Here is a 20078-nt window from a genome sequence, read left to right on the forward strand (position 1 = left end):
AGTTCACTGAAGATAATATCTTTGCCACTATTTGATAGTATGGCATTTTTGTGCAGCTGTTCATAAAAGAAGGTCAAGAGAACTGAGTTAAGGAGGTTACTAAGTAGAAAACATATGTTATACTTGCTTTGCCTTTTAAAAGTATGGACTACAATTTGTGAACTACTAAAGGATATTTATGATTTACACATTCTACTTTACTTGCAGAGTTATTCTTTGTGGTAATGTGAAATGAGTGAATCAGTGTTGTTACTGTTTAGGCCCAGCCATTTCTCAGGTTCAGACTGTCCTTTTGGTTACTATTGTTTAATTCTTTTAGACTAAGGGGAAGCGTGTGCTGTCACAGACTTGGAAAAACTGCACCTGCAGTTGTTCAAGTTTAGGAAATTTCCCATGTATCTGGGTCCACAATCTCAAGAACTTTTCCATAGTAATTTTCTTTTTCTTTAATTCTTCTTTTTTTAAATCTTTATTATCTTATCATTTATTATTGGATATAAACAAAGAGAAGTTGAGAGGGGAGGAGGAAATAGAGAGAGAAAGAGCCAGAGACCTGCAGCCCTGCTTCACCACTCTTGAAGCTTCCCCCCCTACAGGTAGGGACCAGGGGTTTGAACCCCAGTCCTTATGCACTGTAAAGTGAGTGCTTAACCATGTGCACCACTGCCTGGCCCCTGTGGTAATTGTCTCATCTCAGCCTGGTTTGTGTTCCCAGACTCTAACATTTAAAAACATAACAAATTCACTAGAGAAAAAGTATTCTAAAAAAAAAAAAAACTATTCAGGGAGATAAAGTATGGCCCTGTCAATATTTGATTTTCATTCAGTGTCTCTGTTTTTCTAATTTCACTGTTCTTGAGCTAACTTTTTATTTATTTGTTTATTTATTTAGCCTCCAGGGTTATCACTTGGGCTTTGTGCAAGCACTACAAATTCACTGCTCCTGGCAGCCATTTTTACCCATTTTCTTTCTTTTTTCTTTCATGCTTTCCTTCTTTCCTCCTTTCTTTCTTTTTATTGAATAGGACACAGAGAAATTGAGAGAGGAGGGGGAAATAGAGAGGGAGAGAGATAGACACCTGCAGAGCTGATTCACCACTGGTGAAGCATCCCCCTTGCAGGTGGTTTCATGGTAGCATCTGCAACTTGGTGGCTGAGAAGCATTAAGATATAAAGCAGAGGCAGACTGGGAGTATGGACCAACCAGTCAACGCCCATGTTCAGCGGGGAAGCAATTACAGAAGCCAGACCTTCTACCTTCTGCAACCCTCAATGACCCTGGGTCCATGCTCCCAGAGGGCTAGAGAATGGGAAAGCTATCGTGGGAGGGGGTGGGTTAAGGAGATTGGGTGGTGGGAATTGTGTGGAGTTGTACCCCTCCTACCTTATGGTGTTGTTCGTTAATCCTTTCTTAAATAAAAAAATTTAAAAAAAAAAAAAAAGAAAAAGATATAAAGCAGAGGGAGTCAGGCGGTAATGCAGTGGGTTAAGTGCAGGTGGCGCAAAGTGCAAGAACCTGCGTAAGGATCCTGGTTCTAGCCCCCAGCTCCCCACCTGCAGAGGAGTTGCTTCATAGGTGGTTAAGCAGGTGTGCAGGTGTCTATCTTTCTTTCCCCCCTCTGTCTTCCCCTCCTCTCTTCATTTCTCTCTGTTTTAGCTAACAATGAAGACATAAATAGCAACAAAAATGATAACTACAACAACAATAAAAAAAACAAGGGCAACAAAAGGGAAAATAAATAAATATTAAAAAATTTTTAAAAGATATAAAGCAAAAAAAATTGTTTAGTAATCAGAAGCCTAAAGGTAAGAACATAGCAGATGAGATTTTGGGTCTTCATGTTGAAGAATCTAGGAAGTCTATTTTAGGTATATTCTTAGGGGCCTATGACTTTACTAATTTTTGCCTGAGCCCCACAGACAACATGGCAGTGGGCTGAAAATATTGTCTAAGAAGGTGGTGTCAAAGTTGGGAATAAGACTAAAAATCTGTCAAGGCAGAGAGTAGCTCACAAATATGGGGAAAATATATAAACATCATTAACTGCAAACCCCATCAATCTGACCTAAGGCTGAAGTCTATCCAAACTTAGCACATGAGCCCGTGCCACCTCTGCATCCCTGTCAGTCCTAATTCTTATTCCTTGGTCATAGCTAGGAACATTCTAGGTTGTACTCATTTCAGTATGTCTTCCTTGAGTAGCAGAGTATATTGATCCAGCCTCCCTTCAGAGACGATCAACCTGCCAATGCCCATGTCCAGTAGAGAAGCAATTACAGAAGCCAGACCTCCCACCTTCTGCATCCCATAAATATCCTTGGTCCATACTCCTAGAGTGATAAAGAATAGGGAACCTTCTAATAGTCTTGGAGGTGGTACAATGGATAAAATACTGAACTCTCAGGCATGAGATCCTAAATTTGATTCCCAGCAGCACATGTACCAGCATGATGTTTGGTTCTTTCTTTCTCTTCTCCTATCTTTCTTACAAATAAATAATAAATAATGTTTAAAAAGAGAGAGAGAAAGGAAGGAAGAAAAGAAGGGAGGGAGGAAGAAAGGGAAGGAGGAAGGGAGGGAAATAGGAAGGAAGGAAGGAAAGAAGGAAGGAAGGAAGGAAGGAAGGAAGGAAGGAAGGAAGGAAGGAAGGAAGGAAAGAAACCTGCAGTCCTGTTTCACTGGTTGTGACTCTTTCCCCTACAGGTAGTAAATTGGAGCTTGAATTCAGCTCTTTGCACATGGTAATGTGTGGTCCCCAGACTGGCTTGTATTTTTATTTGGTGAGCTTTTCTGAGTCCTCTGTTGAAGATGGAACATGAAGCAAAGATCTCTGACACAGAGTCTTTCTTAGTAGTGGCTAATGAGGAGTAGTAATCTCCAGCAAGAAGCTCTCAAAGAGGCTGGAGTCATCAAACCACTCCCTCAAAAAAAAAAGTCTTGAGTTTCTGATTTTTATTTTTTCTTTCTTTTTGTAATTGCCAGGTGTGTCTATTCCACTATGAATTCCAAGATCAGAGAAACAAACTATTAGTTTATGAATATAGCACCATCAATGTGTTAGTAATTTTCAGATATGAGGTAAGGTTCCCCTAAAGACTCTCTATGTTACATTTTAGTGTTCAATATACCCTTGTGTTGCATCACAACATTTTGATCAATGAAAGACCATGCAAACGGTGGAGATATGTTATGGTATGCTATGGAGTTTTGGCTTATAGCAATCTATCCCATCTAGATTTGTGTAATTATACCCTATGATATTTAAGAGGCCATCTAATGATATATTCGTCAGAAAGCAACCCTGTCGTTATGTGAAACACGACTTTATATGATGCTGTTTCCACAGCCGTAATTCACAAGTACAGAAATCCTGATTGGAAATATGAATCATCACCACTCATTTTCTACCTATTAGAACTTTTTTTCTGGATCTAACAACCTTATGCTATTGACTTAGGGAGCCTAGTTTCAAAGGGAAGAATGCTTGAACTAAAAGACAGCAATGATCACACACATGGTCAGTTTGGATTTTATGTCTTTGAAGCAAAACAGTTGATCATCTGGCTGATCCTGATTATCAAGGTAAAATTAGTATATACACTACCAGTCAAAGTATGGTAGGTAATGGAATATAGAAGACTCATTAGTTAACTCTTGATACTGCAGTTCCACGTAAAAGGCCATGGAAAAATATAAGAAACCAATTCAGGCAGGACTAGGAATGGTCCAGGTCTTTCAAAAATGAATGTTTGTATCACTTCACCAGACAAAGAACCACAACATGCTGAGATGTTTGCTATAAGTAAAAATGATATGCAGTGTTTCACAACACACATTTTTAAAATTTATTTGTACAACATTTTTATTGAATAGTGATTTACAGTATTATAAAATAAGATTACAAGAAGAGACAGCTTGGAAAAATGGCAATAGAGCAGGAGCTAGGTGGACAGTCATAGCCATAGATAGGTAGAAACAGGTGGACAGACAAACAGATTAGCATCCTGGAGAAGAAAGAGTGAAGTCTGACAATTGTCTGGCAAGAGGTCTAGTTAGCTGGTGAGTGGATAGATAGACAGCAGAAGCAGGATCTGATGGCCGATGACAGGCTGACAGGATGGCAGGCAGCAGGCTGTCAGAGCCTCTCCTTATCACACCAGGGTTTCTGGAGCTTTTTGAGGTGCAGGTGAATGCCATTCTCTGACTTCAGTGTCACTGTTACAGTAGGGTTGGGGAACTTGGAGGGATCTACTTCTAGCTTGAATCGGAGCAGAGTCAGGACCACAGCCACCTTCATCTCATACATGGCAAACTGCTTCCCGATACAGTTTCTGGGTCAGGAGGGAGAATGAATGAGAAGTGGTCCTAACCACTTTCTGAGCTGGGCAGCATTTGCTACAGAGTCCCTGCATAATGCAGAGCATCCAGGGCTTCCTCCACCAGACGCTGCTCAGACCCACTCCTTAAAGATTACACACCTCTATTGCATGTGATTGGTAACACCTCCCTCAACCTCTGAGGAAGCTATCACCTTTCAGGACCAGCTCTTAAGCCCACTTCTTCTGTTAATAAGCTTGAGTTCTATTAGAGGATGATCAGTGCTCTAAACCACAGTCAAGTCAAGTGAATCACCAATAAACTATTTATTCACTTCTTCTATAGCACTTTTTTTCATTTGAGAATGAGAAACAACTAAGGGCTGGTAGGATATGATGTGGATTAACTCAGGTTCTCACCATTTAGGGGGACACAGGGACGTCTTAATTCAGAGGGAAAGGGAGAGAGAGAGAGAGAGAGAGAGAGAGAGAGAGAGAGACAGAGGGAATTTCTTGGGGACAGGCAGTGGCACACCTGGTTAAGCACACACTTTACAGTGTGCAAGGACCCAAGTTCAAGCCTCTAATCTCCAACTGCAGAGGGACAGCTTCACAAGTAGTGAAGCAGGGTTGCAGGTGTCTCTTTGTTAATTCCATCTCTACTTCCACCTCCTCTCAGTTCCTCTCTGTATCCAATAAAAAATAAATAAAATTAATTTTAGAAAATAAAAGAAAGGTAGAGAGATAGAATTGCTTAAGGAAGTGAAAATCAACAGGAAACTTCTGGAGAGTCAATGTCATAGCAATCCTCAGGCTGTTGTACCATCATATTTCAGTTGAAGATTGTATACTCTTGCCTCCTTCATTCTTTAAGATTTAAAGTGGCAGGGAATGTCCTGTCTAATTTGACCTGGCCCTGCCAAAGCAGCTATAGCTTTTTCACAGCAACTTAAGTACTAGGTGTTTTTTTTTAATATTTATTTATTTATTTATTCCCTTTTTGTTGCCTTTGTTTTTATTGTTGTAGTTATTATTGTTGTTGTTATTGATATCATCATTGTTGGATAGGACAGAGAGAAATGGAGAGAGAGAAAGGGAAGACAGAGAGGGGAGAGAAAGATAGACACCTGCAGACCTGCTTCACCACTTGCGAAGCAACTCCCCTGCAAGTGAGGAGCCAGGGGCTCAAACCGAGATCCTTATGCTGGTCCTTGCACTTTGCGCCACCTGCGCTTAACCCACTGTGCTTAACCTGCTATGCCACCGCCGGACTCCCGGTAAGTACTAGTTTTTAAGTCAATCATTTTGTATGCCCCTTGAATGATGTTATAAATGGTCAACGACTTTCAGTAGAAAGTAGGCTCCCCACCCTGCTGAAGTCAACCACTTGCTGTAGTCTTTTGGTTCTATTGCTACAACATCCGTTCCTGCGTTCCTGTAATATCTCTCTCTCTCTCTCTCTCTCTCTCCCACTTGCATATTTCTGTCTCCTTCCTCTAAACAGAGACCAGGACCTAGCACACACTCTAGTTTGCTATCCTTCATAAATGCATGTCTAATGCCTCAGTGGGCATCAGCTCTTTCATGGGGTATTGCCCCACTTCCTGCTCAAGAGAAAGTCCACCCTCATCTCCCCTGCCACTTCTTCAAGACTAGTCCTGTCCTTAACCCTCAGCCACCGAACCTACTCTTCCCTGGACCCAAAAATCACCATTCGTGTTTTACTCAAAGGAACCTCAGCATCCACTGCTAAGTAAGACAGGGGTTGAAATATGAACATTCAACAATCTTCTCATGAGTTGATGAGTGAATAGAGAGGGTGAATAAGGTCTGTGCTGAGTAGAGGTGTTTTTAATTTTGCTCTGAAGGCAGGGGCTATATCCCTCACAGCTGTGGCCAATATCTTAGCACAGGGCCTGGTATACAGACACAAGCTTACTACATGCTTTGCATGTGAATATGTAAAATTAACTGAAGCTATCAGTGAAAGTAATACAGTTAAATAAACCATCCAACTGTAGTATTCAGCCTCTACTGTCAACGACATGACTAGCAGCCAGTTCTAAGAAACTTTTCTGGGAAGAAAACACATAGCATTGCTTATTCTGGAAGAAAACACTGCTTTTCAACAGTTCAGTGCAGATAGTCCAGATAGTCTCCTACTGAAAAATATCACAGGAGTAGGGAATCAGAAATAGCTGATTAATTACACTAAGGCAGTGTATGGAAATTGTGAGGCATGGTTGAGCATGGTGTGAGACCTCCCATTGAAAAGTGGGTGCCTGGATGGCATGACATTTCTATCAGTCTCTCTCTATTTGAGATCGAGCATCAAAGAAAAGTACCACCAGGAAAAAGTTGCCCTTGTCAGTCTCTCTGCCTCACAAAAGACTCTATATGCAGCCCATTTCCTTGTTCTCAAACCAGTTGGTTCGTTTACTCAGAGGTTAGTAGAAGTCCATCTTCTCTGATATATGGCCCACACATCATTGTTCTGCTCTGTCAAACTACAACCAAGAACATTCTCCTAACTCCTCCACTCCCTCCAGACCTTCTAATCTTACATGATTCATCTTCTCTCTTAAGGCTCCTCTCTGTCTGCTGGTTATTGATAACCCTACTTCCTTCATTCCTTTGATCAACTAAACCCCTTGTTCAACATTTACTAGGAATTCTCTGACCTTTTCCCAACCCCTTATTTATCTTTGTCCCTCTTCTCCCAAACCATATATGGAATGGATAACATACTTCCTCCTACAACCCCTTATTAGCCCTGTTTTGCTGTTCAATAAACGGATTGTTCATGGAACATTCCCCCTGGTGATCTCTGGTTGCATCTCTCTCTAGCTACAAACACAGGGAGAGATCCAGTTGGCTCACTCCTACTGCCCCAGAACATTCTTTCTGGGCCCCTTCATCTGGTGTGCAACAGAGCGGGTAAGCCAGGAGTTTGTGCCTGGGAAAGGGCCTCTCCACAAAAAGTCTGACAAGGCAGTGTATGTACTTTCTGAAATTTCCTTTCAAGCTAGTTTCTCAGAACAACATTAGCAGTAGTGGGGAACATTCACAGTATCCCTTTGGAGTTTCACTAGTACAGCTTGGCATCTACCAAGTATGCTTTACACATTTAAATGTTGTGTGTCATGTGCAGAACAGTGAAATTTCTGACAGAGTTAATTTTCTTTATTTGTACACTTTTTCCTAAAGCTGTACTATGTAGACATGGAGAGTATGGTGCTTAGATCTCACTTTGGGTCAAAGGTTTTCAGATTGGAAAAATTGTCAAGGTTACGTGAATATGAAATGTTCAGAATTTTGATGGAACTCACTGTAAAAATAGAGCCTATAGAACCTGATGTATAAATGTCTCCAAACATCTATTGTAAATGTTCATGTCTAGGGAGGGCTTGGGTAGGATCAGGATGGCAGCGAGAAATCCAAACACACTGCAAATCAAAGAATGAGACACAAGAGTGGGTGGGGTAAGGGAAGAAGTACCTAGTGGACTGTAGAGGAAACTTATAGGATGAATTGTTAGTATCTGAAGACAAAGACATCTCTGAGGTCAGTTTTCATGAAAAATTTCAACTCTGAAAAATCATGTTCCAAAAACAAAGAAAGCACAGGAATACACTGACCTTTAGAACAGTCACAAACACTGAATTGTGGGTGACTATTAGACAATCAATAGTTCTCAGGCTATGAAATAACTCTCAGATTATGAAATAGCTTGCACAAACTGTACCATTTGAGAACTAGAATTTGAGCACATGGGAGGCCAACACACAGCACAGGAGTACTCTTCATAAATCATAGAATGGCACTGTGGTATCTTACTTTCTCTCTCCCTACATATATGCATTAATTTCTTTCCTGTTCTCTACAAAGAAAGAGTACACTGGCAGCAGTGATATGCCTCAGGTGCAAATTCCAGCATCAAAGCAGATAAAAGAATAGAAATGAATATTGGTGATCTCTCTCATGGACAGAAGCTGAGAAATAAGAACAGAAAGGGAAAACACAAAGTAGAACTTGAACTGGCTTTAGTAAATTGCACTGAAGTAAAGGACTCTGGGAGATGGGTACATGGGAGCTTTCAGGTCATGGTGCATGATGGTGCAAGAGGATCTTGGCTGAGGATGAAAGTGTATTGGCAGAAAACTGTGAAATTTCATATGTGTACCAACAACTGTATTTATTGTTAACTATTAATCCCCTAAAAAAATGAAGAAGAGAAGAAGGAGGAGGAGAAGGGCAAGTACTTTTCAAATTATTTAATTGTCTTTCCCTCTGCTTAAAGAAAAAACTTTCAAATATATATAGATCAATGAGTCAAAGCCTGGTTAGAGTTGTCTGAAACATCACCTTACTCTTACATGTCTTCTTTATAACAATAAACTACTAATGGTCTGACTTCAGACACAATTTCTGTGTAGATGACATATATCAGAGCATGCACCCAGAAAACCTCCCAACTGCTCAAATACAGTTAACTCACCTTCGTCCAGCTGAGAAGGGCAAAAAAGCATGGCTATGATAAGAAGAACCAGGAGCAAACCGAAAAGGGTCAAAAACCTGCCAAGAAAGAATCATAGCAAAGACAGGCCCTGTCAAGCCCTTCCTTTTAATCCACACAAAATGGCAATGGATGCAAGTGTTGGTGTGGAAGGAATATTTAGTTCCCTCTTCACCCTAACCCCTGTTGCCCACCCCAATTCTCATCATACCTCAGGATTTGGCCACACTAGTGGGTTGTGGTGCAGTGCATAAAAGTTGAGTAAAACTATTATGCCTGTGATGGAGACAGAAGAAAGGACTGTTACATACATGGGTAGACCTTGGTCCTGCAGCCCACAGAGCATGCACATGCACCAAAGTCTTGGAGCCACTTATATAAGTGTAATGATGCAGCTGTAAGAGAGATGGCAAAAAGCGTATCACTGACTAGGAGGTGATACTCTTGACCAGGATGGAAAGCAAGAAAGAATTCGAGGTTTACTTTACAGAGCAATTCCAGTGACAACCAAATTAATGAATTACACTAATGAGCTTTTGGATAATGCTAATTAACTGGCATAATTCTCATAATGTGTCTTAAGGAAGACTCTCATATCTCAATTATTTAGATGAGGTACCTAATCAGAAACAGAGAATAATCTCCTAATATCCCAGAGTAGGTTGTAAAGAAAGGGAAGGAAATATGGCCACCTACAACTGTGCAGGAGTGTCAAATATGACCACTAGCTGCCCACTGCATATTCTCAGAACTCCTTAGAGACTGACCCAGTTAACTCAAAACCACTGACATCATAATCTCCCTCATTTATGTGAATCCCAGAGAAAATCACAAATTATTCCTTGCCCTTGACTAATCTCTTTCCACCCCAATCATATCAGAACACTGAACTGTAATTCTGAAACCACATTCAGAGGAGAGCATTTTTTGGTTGTTTTTTGCTAAGTTCAAGTTGTGCCTCAAATACCCTATTAGTCATCTTCAATGCAAATATTAATATTCTTAAGTGGAAGAGAAAATACAAGATAGAACTTCTCTAGGATATGTGATTGCCTGATTATCATACTCAAAGATTGCTGAGGGAGTGAATGAACTGAAACTCCTACCTTTGGGTAAGGAGCGTCCATCAGGGAAGGTGATGGGCTTGCTTAGCTCCCTGCCAATGCCTGGTACTGGAGGGTAGAGTCTCAGTGCCTCCTTGATGCACATGGTGGTGTAGGGCATCTGGTCCAGGTGGTCCCTGAAACAAAGCCCATCATGAGGACAGGAAGGGCATGAACATACCAGGGGCTCCTCCCATAGGAAGGAAGGGCTCCCTCCACATGGCTGGGGCACTCACCAGGTGATGGAGGCACCATCCCCCAGGAGGCTCTGGATCTCCTCCCGGCACCTCTGCTGATGCTCAGGGTGGGAAGCCAGAGCATACAGGATCCACGAGATGCCACTGGCTGTGGTGTCATGACCCGCAAACATGAATGTGTCCACCTCTGCACGGAGGTCCTTGTCAGACAAGCTACTCCCATTCTCCATCTGGGGAAGGACAGTGACAGCTAAGGGTTTGCCCCTTCCTTGGGGGATCTGGACAAAGCCTCAGTTTCTCCATCACACACTCACTCTGGCAAAGAGTAGGATGTCCAAGAAATCCAGGTGCCTCTTCTGTCTGACCTTCTCTAGCTCTCCTTCCTTCTGCAGTTGAGCCTTCCTCAGCCGGATCACTCGGTCTGTCCCAGAACAGTGGACCCAGGCAGAGCTGAGAACACTGGGTGCCCAGATGCAGCAACCACAGTAGCCCATTCCCCCACCCCTACTTTTTGGGTGAAAGTGATGAGTGTGGGAGTGGACGTGCTTCCAAGTAAGGGTTTTATAATTGTCTATTTGCAAATCTTGCCTCCTATCAATAGCACAGGCCACTGAGGTCACTGAATGATGCACGGAAGGATTTCCTGCAGCCATAAACACCTGCAGAACACCTAGTCCTCTAACATATCTGTTCCAAATGTGCATCAGGAACATGCATAGGTAGTCTTTTATTCTACAAAGGATAAGTCAGGGCCAATCCCTCTGAATGTATCTAGGAGGAACCAAACATCCCAGGAGATCAGTCCAACCTGTGTGTTCATGGGCCAGCTGACAGGCACGGAGATTCCTGCGGCCTTCAGGAGTCAGCCTGTAGATGATGTTGTTCTGGTAGAAGATGTTCCTTATTCGTGTAACAAGCATAGTGGCCAAATTTTCAATTGCCTTTGTATAGTACTGGGAGTTCCTGAAGTAAGGACAGGCAGAAAAGACGAGAGCAGAGTAACCATCACCTAGATTGAGAATCGGACTCTGGGAAGAGGTTTCCTCAACAATAGGCATAGCTACAATGAGGTGTCCTCATTCCTGCCTGGTACAGCTAGAGGCCCTTGTTTCTTTGTAAGTGACATAAGCAGTCATGTTTCTGATTTACAGAGGATCAAAAGGATCAAAAGTGTTGAATGGAATTTGACCATAGCCTGGGAATACCATTGATCTTCTTTGTTTAAAATTGCTTATCTCATTGCTCTAAATTTGTGCCTGGGAAGTCAACACTAGGAGATAAGAAAAATGACCAGCAGTTAAAGTACATCACTGACTTATCTGTCTGGACGTTGCCCTGGTAGCTGAAAGCGCACTTCATGATGGTGTCCAGGCTCATCAAGGAGATGTGTCCAAAGATCTCTAGATGGGGGCTGTGACTGATGAGTTCCTCCCACTTGTCCTGTAGAGTCAGGGGACATCGATTTTATTTTTGCCCTCTGTCACTTCTGCTATATGCTTAGACTTTATTCTTTAAATAGTCTGAAGAAGTTCATCATTTTAAAAGCAGGTCTGTTTCCAAAGTACAAACATAAAGCACAGATTTTCATATGGGGAGGGTCTCAGGTATGATTCATTATATAATTAAATGTGCTTAATACAAATATTTGAGTTAATTTTACATCATACATACACCTTTTGATGATAATTGTGGTTTGTGAGAACTGAAAATATTATTGTCAGGAAAGAAGGAGAATTGTACTGAGCTTGAGATAGGGGACAGGAAAATGCAAGAAAGTGTGAAAGGAAGGGAAATTCCAAGTACTTAACTCCTATAATAGTGTCATCATAGACTTAAGGCTCTTTGTCAGCAATTGGTCACATAGTTGGATGAAAACTCAGGATCCTGAGAGAAGGTAAAGTGACTTTAGCACAGGCTCTGAGACTGCAGACTAATGTCTATTTCCCTTCTTGGAGCAGCTCCATTCCTTGGCAAGCCTTTGAGTCTTGAGCCCCATACACCATCCTAGGATGTGCACTCTTCACTGAAGCTGCCACTGTCTGTCTAGCAATATGCGCGAGAGAGATGACCCAGGAACCAAGCTCATGGCAGAGAGGCAATTCAAATCTTTATTCATTCGAACACCCCAGAGTCGGGCAGTAGCACACCTGGTTAAGCCATGTGGCGCAAACCACAATGGCCAGTGTCAGTCTCTCCATATGCCTGCACGTGCTCCTCTAGGTTCAGAACACAGAAGAGAGAAATCGGAAACAGAAGTGGCTTGACAATACCATACATGGTTAGGAAAAGGGCAGAGAAAAGTGAAAAAGGTAGGGACTTCCTTAGCAACTTTTGCTAGGGGTCTAACTGGTAGGATTAATGATACCCTGCGGTCTTAAGGGTAGAAAAAGAATATATTAAATGAGCAGAATGGGTGGGGGAATATGGAGGAGGCCTTAAGTTATTTGTTAGACAAAGCAGAAGGTTGATATGTAGTTAATAAAAGGACAGGTCATAGTATCAAGGAATGCAGGGTGGAGCAGGGGGAGCTGGATTAATGTTTTAAGGAATGCCGGGCACCTGGAGGCAGAAAAATGCAGGGTGCTTGTGAGGCAGGGAGTCTGATAAGATGAGGCAAACCTTTGGGGTTCCTGTGTCCCCCTCGCTCAACCTCTCAGTAGAGAGAGAGAGACTGACAGGATAGACACACCCCTCTGGTCAAACCCTGCCAGACTCTACCACAATTTCCCTACATACCACTGCCCAGCCCTGTGTGTCAAACTGTCCTGAATTTTGTAGGGACTGACACCTCCTACTATCCATTAAGACATAGATAACAAAAGTGTGAAAGGAGATCTTTTCTCTAGAATGACTCTCATCTTCTGTGAATGGTGAGCCTAGTGTGTATCCAAGCATGTGTCTGGGTTATCTGCTAATCCAAATACATTGGGCAGTTCTTATTCATGTTATGAACTGAGCATGTTATTAAAATTGACTGGGTCCAATAGACATCTGAAGGACCCATGTATAAAATAGCAGAGTCTGAGTTCTTCTGTGCATGCATTTGTGGAGGTGAGAGAGAGAGACTTACCAGCATCACTTGCATAGAGTCTGCCATGGTCTCAACATAGTTCTTCAGGATGTTAGAGTGGAAGGCTGGGTTCAACATTCGCCGGTGTTCCATCCAGGCTTGTCCATTCTTAAGAAGCAAGCCATACCCTAGGTCATAGATAGATGTGTTTGTTGGGGTGGGGGGGTGGGGTTCTAAGACACTAGAGCCAACACTGGAAAAACCTAGAGTGTCACAAAAAAAGTGAATAAAGGAAGAGGGGAGGGCAATTGAGTATATATGCTACAATGAGCAAGCACCCAGGTTCAAGCCCTAATCCCCAATTGCAGGGGGTGGGGGAAGGCTTTATGAGTGGAGAAAGGCTTTGAGTATCTTTCTTTCTCTCTCCCTATCTCCTTCTCTCTTAATTTCTCTCTGTCCTGTCAATTAGAAAAGGAAAGAAGAGAAAAGAAAAGAAAAGAAAAGAAAAGAAAAGAAAAGAAAAGAAAAGAAAAGAAAAGAAAAAGAGAAAAGAGAGGAGACCAAAGAAGAAGAGAAAAGGAAGAAAAAAGAGAAAAGTGAGGCCAGTTGTTTCATGAGTGTGCTTCGAGAAATGACTTAAATGTAAAGTGTGGTTATAATAGGTGTCATGTAAAAGTAGAAAAGTATAGAGGTCAGGCTGCCAAGTTAGCCTGAGAAAATTTAGAAGTCTGAGAAGTAATGTGGAAGAAATTGAGCTTCTCAAACAAAGACTTCCTTCTCCATTTTTAAGGGGTAAGGATTTATCAGAAAAGAAAATTGAAGTCTGGTTCAGGAATGAGGGTGGTGACATAGTGTAGCCATGTAAAGTTCTTGGCAAAAAAAACTAATGGCTAGATTGTCACATCCTAGTGTGATGTACTTACCAAGCCATTGAGCCATGAACCTAGAAGACTCTTGAACCTTTGGATCTGAAAGATAAGGAAATGCAGTTTGTATATTTCAACTATCTTTCAGACCCTAGATGTACCCTAGGTATGCCCTGTGTATAACATCCTGTCAATTCCTTTATCTAAAAGAGAAAGAATAAGTCAACTTATTCTTTACAGTTGAATAAACACTCAATGTAAGAACATATTGTTGACCCTGAGCTGACTAGTGGTCAGGCTTAATTCAAACAAATGGTAGGCACTGAGTTAAATTCCTACAGTCATCTGAATTTCGAAGTCCAGGGGCATATATCCTTATGGGTGAAACTACAGCAGATTTTTTTTTAATATTTATTTAATTTATTTATTCCCTTTTGTTGCCCTTGTTGTTTTATTGTTGTAGTTATTATTGTTGTTGTCATTGTTGGATAGGACAGAGAGAAATGGAGAGAGGAGGGGAAGACAGAGAGGAGGAGAGAAAGATAGACACCTGCAGACATGCTTCACCGCCTGTGAAGCGACTCCCCTGCAGGTGGGGAGCCGGGGTTTGAACCGGGATCCTTATGCTGGTCCTTGTGCTTTGCGCCACCTGCGCTTAACCTGCTGCGCTACAGCCCGACTCCCCTAGATTTGTTTTTTCTTCTCTTACCTGTTCTCCCCAGCACCACCTTTATGTATTCAGGGTCATGAATGGAGAGTTGGCACTTTGTTCCCCAAAGCCAGCGGGAATAGGCGGATGGGAATTTTTCTACCCATTTCAGAGTCAGCTGTAGTCCCTGATCCTTTTTGATCTGTCACCAGAGGAAAGATAAATCAACCAAAACATTTTTTTCCCAGTTCTGGGGATGGAACAGGTGAATGGTATGAGACCGCAGGGAGACCATTTTTAATCTGCCACAGAAGGAAGTTCTTAGAATTATTTCTAACTTTTTTTTAAAAATGTTTTATTGTGGTCCAGGAGGTGGCACAGTGGATAAAACATCATACTCTCAAGCATGAGGTCCTGAGCTCAATCCCTGGCAGCACATGTACCATGGTGATATCTGGCTCTTCCTCTCTCTCCTCCTACCTTTCTCATTAATAAATAATAAAATCTTTTAAAATGAAAAAAAGAAAAAAACTTCAAAATTCTATTTAAAAAATATTTTATTATCTTTATTTATTGGATGCAGACAGCCAGATTGAGAGGAGGGGAGAGATAAAGAGGGGGAGAGACAGAGACACCTGCAGCCCTGCTTCACTACTTGTGAAGCTTTCCCCCTACACGTGGGGACTGAGAGCTTGAACTCTGGTCATTGTGCATTGTAACATGTGCACGCAACCAAGTACACCACCACCCATGCCCAAAACTATTTCTTATGAACTGAGCTGTAGTTAATACATTAGTGGCTGTCCAAGTCTTAAGGCCAGTTTCTGTGCACTGTTGTGTTATGACTATGACCCTCTTGACAAATTCTGCAGAAAGTTCTCAAAGATAAAGCCCATATATGAAATATTGGAAGTTATTAGTGTGACATTTGTAGAAAATATTTATACAGTCATTTGTATCACAAGGGATGCATTTTTGTCATGTAGTATTTAATTTAGAAAATAAATAGGACTTTCTTGGGTGCCAGGTGGTGATACACCTGGTTGAGTGCATGTGTTATCATGGGCAAGGACCCAGGTTCAAGCCCTTTCTCACCTACAGGGAGGACACTTCAGGAGCAATGAATCAGGTAAGCAAGTATCTTTCTTTCTCCCTCCTTCCCTTTCACCTTCTCTCCACTCAATTTATCTCTATCCAATCAAATAAAATAGACAAGAGGAAAAAAAATGGAAAAAATTATTGCCAGGAGCAGTGGATTCATAATGTCAGACCAAGTCCCAGCAATAATCCTTGTAGTAATTAAAATTAAAGGACTAACTTTTAAAACATATACTTACATATTAATTTATTTTTCCACATTGTTTATTTAATAGCACCAGTTCTAATATCCATACATATAAATACAAGTTCATTTGAAATAATGCTTAAGTATATATGTATATGTGAGAATGGAGTAAAAAGTTGTCTATTTATTATTTAGCAAGATCACTATGTTCACATTTGCAGAGTATGATTTGGATGTACACATATGAAAGTGGATGGGATGGTGATTTTAATATTCTGAATTTTATCCCACTTCCCTTTACAAATGTAAAGAATTTTTTGTGACTTCCCCCACTGCCTGTCATCATCTTGTGAATCTCTCTGTGTGGCACAAAACCCTTTGCTCCCATCTGAATTCTAGGCCCCACCACCACCATGGTGGCAGCCATCACAGAGATGCTGCTGCTCCTCCTCACACCAGACAAACCTCTCACTGACTGTGCACATGCTTCTCCCCACCCCCTTGGTGCTCCCCTGCTCTCTGCTACAGAGCAACTGCCTCCCTTTAGCTTTTGAGACTCAGCACTGATTTGCTGCCCCTGGAATTCTCACACATACTCAAGCTTACACAGGCTCATTGGATCAGCTCTCCTTTATTTCACTGCTTCTACTGAACTCAAAGAAATGTCTGCTCTGCAGGCATATAACCTCTGCCTGCACCCTTCCTGTGAAAGGAATTGCCAGCCCTGAGAAAACTTATCTAACTGTGGGCCAGGTTACTTCACACAGCACATATTCACTTACTGACCACCTACTCTGTGCCTGCCACTGGTTTAGGATACTACTGTAGATCCTAGCCTGTGTGGCACTTTAAAAGACCAAAGACTTAGAGAATATGACTTCAGAGGATAATTCATGTAGTGGCAAAGGAAAATTCAAGCATCTGGGATGCTATGGGACTGAGCACCTTACTCAAAATTGGGCCTTTGGGCCTAATCAGGGAATCCTGAGATTCCCAAACAGACTTGATGGGCCTAGAACTCAAATAAATCCCTCTCTCCATTGTTACCAGTCAGGAAAAGCAAAATGGACCCCTTTGTGGGCCCCCATAGGACCTTGCCCTCAACTTGGATCAACAATGGTAGAGAATGTTCCATCCTCCTAAGGGAGGATAGACAATACACTCTATGCTATACCTGAGGAAGACGGGTCAATACTGGGGCAACATGGAATATTCCTACTCATGACCACAGAATGTGAGCTCAGCTCTAGAGGGATGCACAGTTCACACAGGCTCCTAAGCTGATTATGGGCCCCAGATCACATCACATTGATGGGGTTTACAGTCAACAATATTTATACACTTTTCCCATTTGGGAGCTGCTCTCTTCCCTGATCCAGTTTTCTGGTCCTTTTCCCAGCTATGACATCGCCTCCCTAGAAAACAACTTGGATCCACCTGCGTATCAGATTTCAGTCTCAGGCAAAAAAAAAAAAAAAAAAACTAGTATAGCTACAGGTCCTTTGAAATACAGCTAAGATATGCCTACTAGCTGTCTACAAAATGGAGGACCCCCCCCCCAACACTTCATCTGCACTATTCCAGCCTTTAGGTCCATGATTGTTCAACAATTTGTTTGGCTTTGTATATTAACTCACTTTTCAGCCACCAGGTTCCAGATGCTAGCAGGATGGGACCAGACTTCCCTGGACAGACAAGCCCACCAATGTGCCTTGGAGCTCCGCCTCCCCAGATCCCTTCCCTGCTAGGGAAAGAGAGAGGCTGGGAGTATGGATCAACCTGTCAATGCCCATGTTCAGCGTGGAAGCAATTACAGAAGCCAGACCTTCAGCCTTCTGCAACCCACAACGACCCTGGGTCCATACTCCCAGAGGGTTAAAGAATACAAAAGCTATGGGGTGGGGGGTAATGGAATACGGAGTTCTGGTGGTGGGAATTATGGGAAGTTGTACCCCTCTTATCCTATGGTTTTGTCAGTGTTTCCTTTTTATAAATAAAAAAATTTTTTTTAAAAAAGGAAGTGGGCCTAAAATATCTTCACCTTATGCACTTGCCATTTCATTGCATCACAACTGACCAGAGATGGTCTCTCAGAAGATGTTGCAGACAAGTAAATGAATCAGGGTGTACTTAATCTATGGATATAACAGTAATGAGGAAAAAAATAGCTCCACTTCTGGAGACCCAGAAAGACAACTTGGAGGAGTAGGTTTGCAGTTGGCTTTTTCATTCCACTTGAAAGATAATTCCACATAGAGGGCACTGTGAGCATAAACTCTAGGTCAATATTCAGTTAGGGACTTAAGTAGCAGAGAGAGGTGTTGTGTAAACCCATGTAGGGCTTGGGGTGTTTGATGTCCCTATTTTGCTTCTACTCTACTTTACTGGTTCTATCTTCCTTTTGTAAAAGAGAGAGAGAAAGACACCTCATGTCTCTGGACCTCCTGTTTTCCTCATCCCATGACGCCCCCACCCTCATGTTTCTTTGAGCTTCCTCCAAAGCTAGGGTTCAGTGTGGCAGAGTAGGTAGGTGACATTGTTTTCCCTAGCCAGAAGTTGTTCCCTTCCCTCTGTCTTTTGTTACAAACAGCCTGAACTGACACTCTCATCTTCGGCCTGCAGGACATCTCAACACAGAGATTTAGGAGATTGAGAATGGGCCATGAACGTTCTGTTTAGTTACACAAAATCAAATGTCAGTATTCCTTGCTTACAATTTCTTCAAACCATGTGTTACAACCACTTGATTCCCCTCCCCCCTTTCTTTAATTGGCTTAGTTAGGAAAGTAACTAAATGCTATATGCTAGTTGTCACATGGGCACAATTTTTCATCATTGCATGAAGATGCATACCAATCCCACTACAAAGGTCTTCTCCTTTCATCATGTGTTTGGATCTCCAGTGCCCTCTCATCCTCCTTCACCCACCCACCATGTCTTTGGTCTTTAGAAACTGTTGACGTTTAGTCCAAGTTTCGCCTAGCATTTTGCCATTACTTTCTTGTTTAAGTTCCAACTACAGTGTAGTTGAGGTCATCTGGTATTCATTCTCCTTCTGACTGATCTCACTTGTCAAGATTTTAACACTGAAATCACCATGTGTAAATTCTGGCATGAAGCAAGTCAGAAATTCTAGTTCCCTAAACCCAACATAACCCTAAATCCAGTGGTGAATGCCTTACCCAGAGACCTGAAATTGCCTTAGATTTCTATCACTCTCATACCCTGTGATTTGCAAAAGGCAGGGCTCCATAAGAATGATTTCTGTAATTCAGCAGGAAAGAAATTACAGAAGCCAGACCTCCAACCTTCTGCATCCCATAATGATCCTGAGTCCATACTCCCAGAGGGATAAAGAATAGTAAAGCTACCAAGAAAGGGGATTGGATATGGAGTTCTGGTGGTGGAAATTATATGGAATTGTACCACTCGTATCCTATGGTCTTGCCAATACTTCCATTTTATAAATAAATAATTTTTTTAATTTTATAAATAAATAAATTTTTTTAATTTTAAAAAAAAGAATGATTTCTGTATTCCCAGTGAGCTGAGGGTCAGGCATAAGTGCTGGAAATAAGAGCTGACAATAGTCAGTAGGGGACTCAGAAAGTCACTGAGTGTTTAATAAGTGAATGTTTCAGAATGCAATCTACCAGGACTACCAGCAGTGCCTGTGAAGAAAGAATGTAGGCAGAAATCACCATGAGAAGAGCACTCCAGGCACTGGAAAGAGGAGCAGAGATCTGAGAGGTTTAAACTGTGTTCCCCAAAGCTAAATGATGGCCACAAACACAGGCTCTGACCAGTGGTCTTCTGACATTATCCATCTTCTGAGAATCATCCACCCACCTTGTCTTTCCACTCCCACCCAGCTCTTTCTTACCTCCCTGGAGTGTCCATAGAGCCAGTGAGAGGGAGGAGACGGGAAATGCTGCACAGCTTTGAGCAACCTCTGTCTCTGCAGGTAGAACTGGGCTACCTTGAGTAGCAGCAGAACCAGAATAAAAAGAGAGGTCACTTGCAGGATCCCAGAGATGCTGCCCAACAGTCTGAAGAGGCTCAGCACAGACTCACTCATGGTGCAAGGACTTTGCATGGCTGAATGTCCCTTGCTGCCTACCCTCAGCTTAAATCC

General features: G+C 42.0%; 1 protein-coding gene across 7 annotated transcripts; it reads right to left on the bottom strand.

Moving 5' to 3' along the window:
• Nucleotides 1-3832: 3832 nt before the first annotated feature.
• LOC103112000 (cytochrome P450 4A6-like) lies at nucleotides 3833-20078 on the bottom strand. Of its 7 annotated transcripts, none has more exons than XM_060205969.1 (12): nucleotides 19827-20078; nucleotides 14719-14860; nucleotides 14067-14111; nucleotides 13204-13331; nucleotides 11488-11573; nucleotides 10942-11033; nucleotides 10448-10554; nucleotides 10173-10363; nucleotides 9940-10073; nucleotides 9045-9109; nucleotides 8816-8892; nucleotides 3833-4332 (listed from the first exon to the last, which is right to left on the bottom strand). In XM_060205969.1, the coding sequence occupies exons 1-12, from the start codon at nucleotides 20037-20039 to the stop codon at nucleotides 4137-4139; spliced, it is 1476 nt and encodes a 491-aa protein (XP_060061952.1). In that variant the 5' UTR covers nucleotides 20040-20078; the 3' UTR covers nucleotides 3833-4136. The 7 variants fall into 7 exon arrangements, with proteins under 7 accessions (XP_060061952.1, XP_060061950.1, XP_060061951.1 ...); XM_060205967.1 differs by having other exon boundaries at nucleotides 10942-11096; XM_060205968.1 differs by having other exon boundaries at nucleotides 11449-11573.

Source organism: Erinaceus europaeus, chromosome 13, assembly GCF_950295315.1.
Source record: "Erinaceus europaeus chromosome 13, mEriEur2.1, whole genome shotgun sequence".
NCBI classification, from domain to species: domain Eukaryota; kingdom Metazoa; phylum Chordata; class Mammalia; order Eulipotyphla; family Erinaceidae; genus Erinaceus; species Erinaceus europaeus.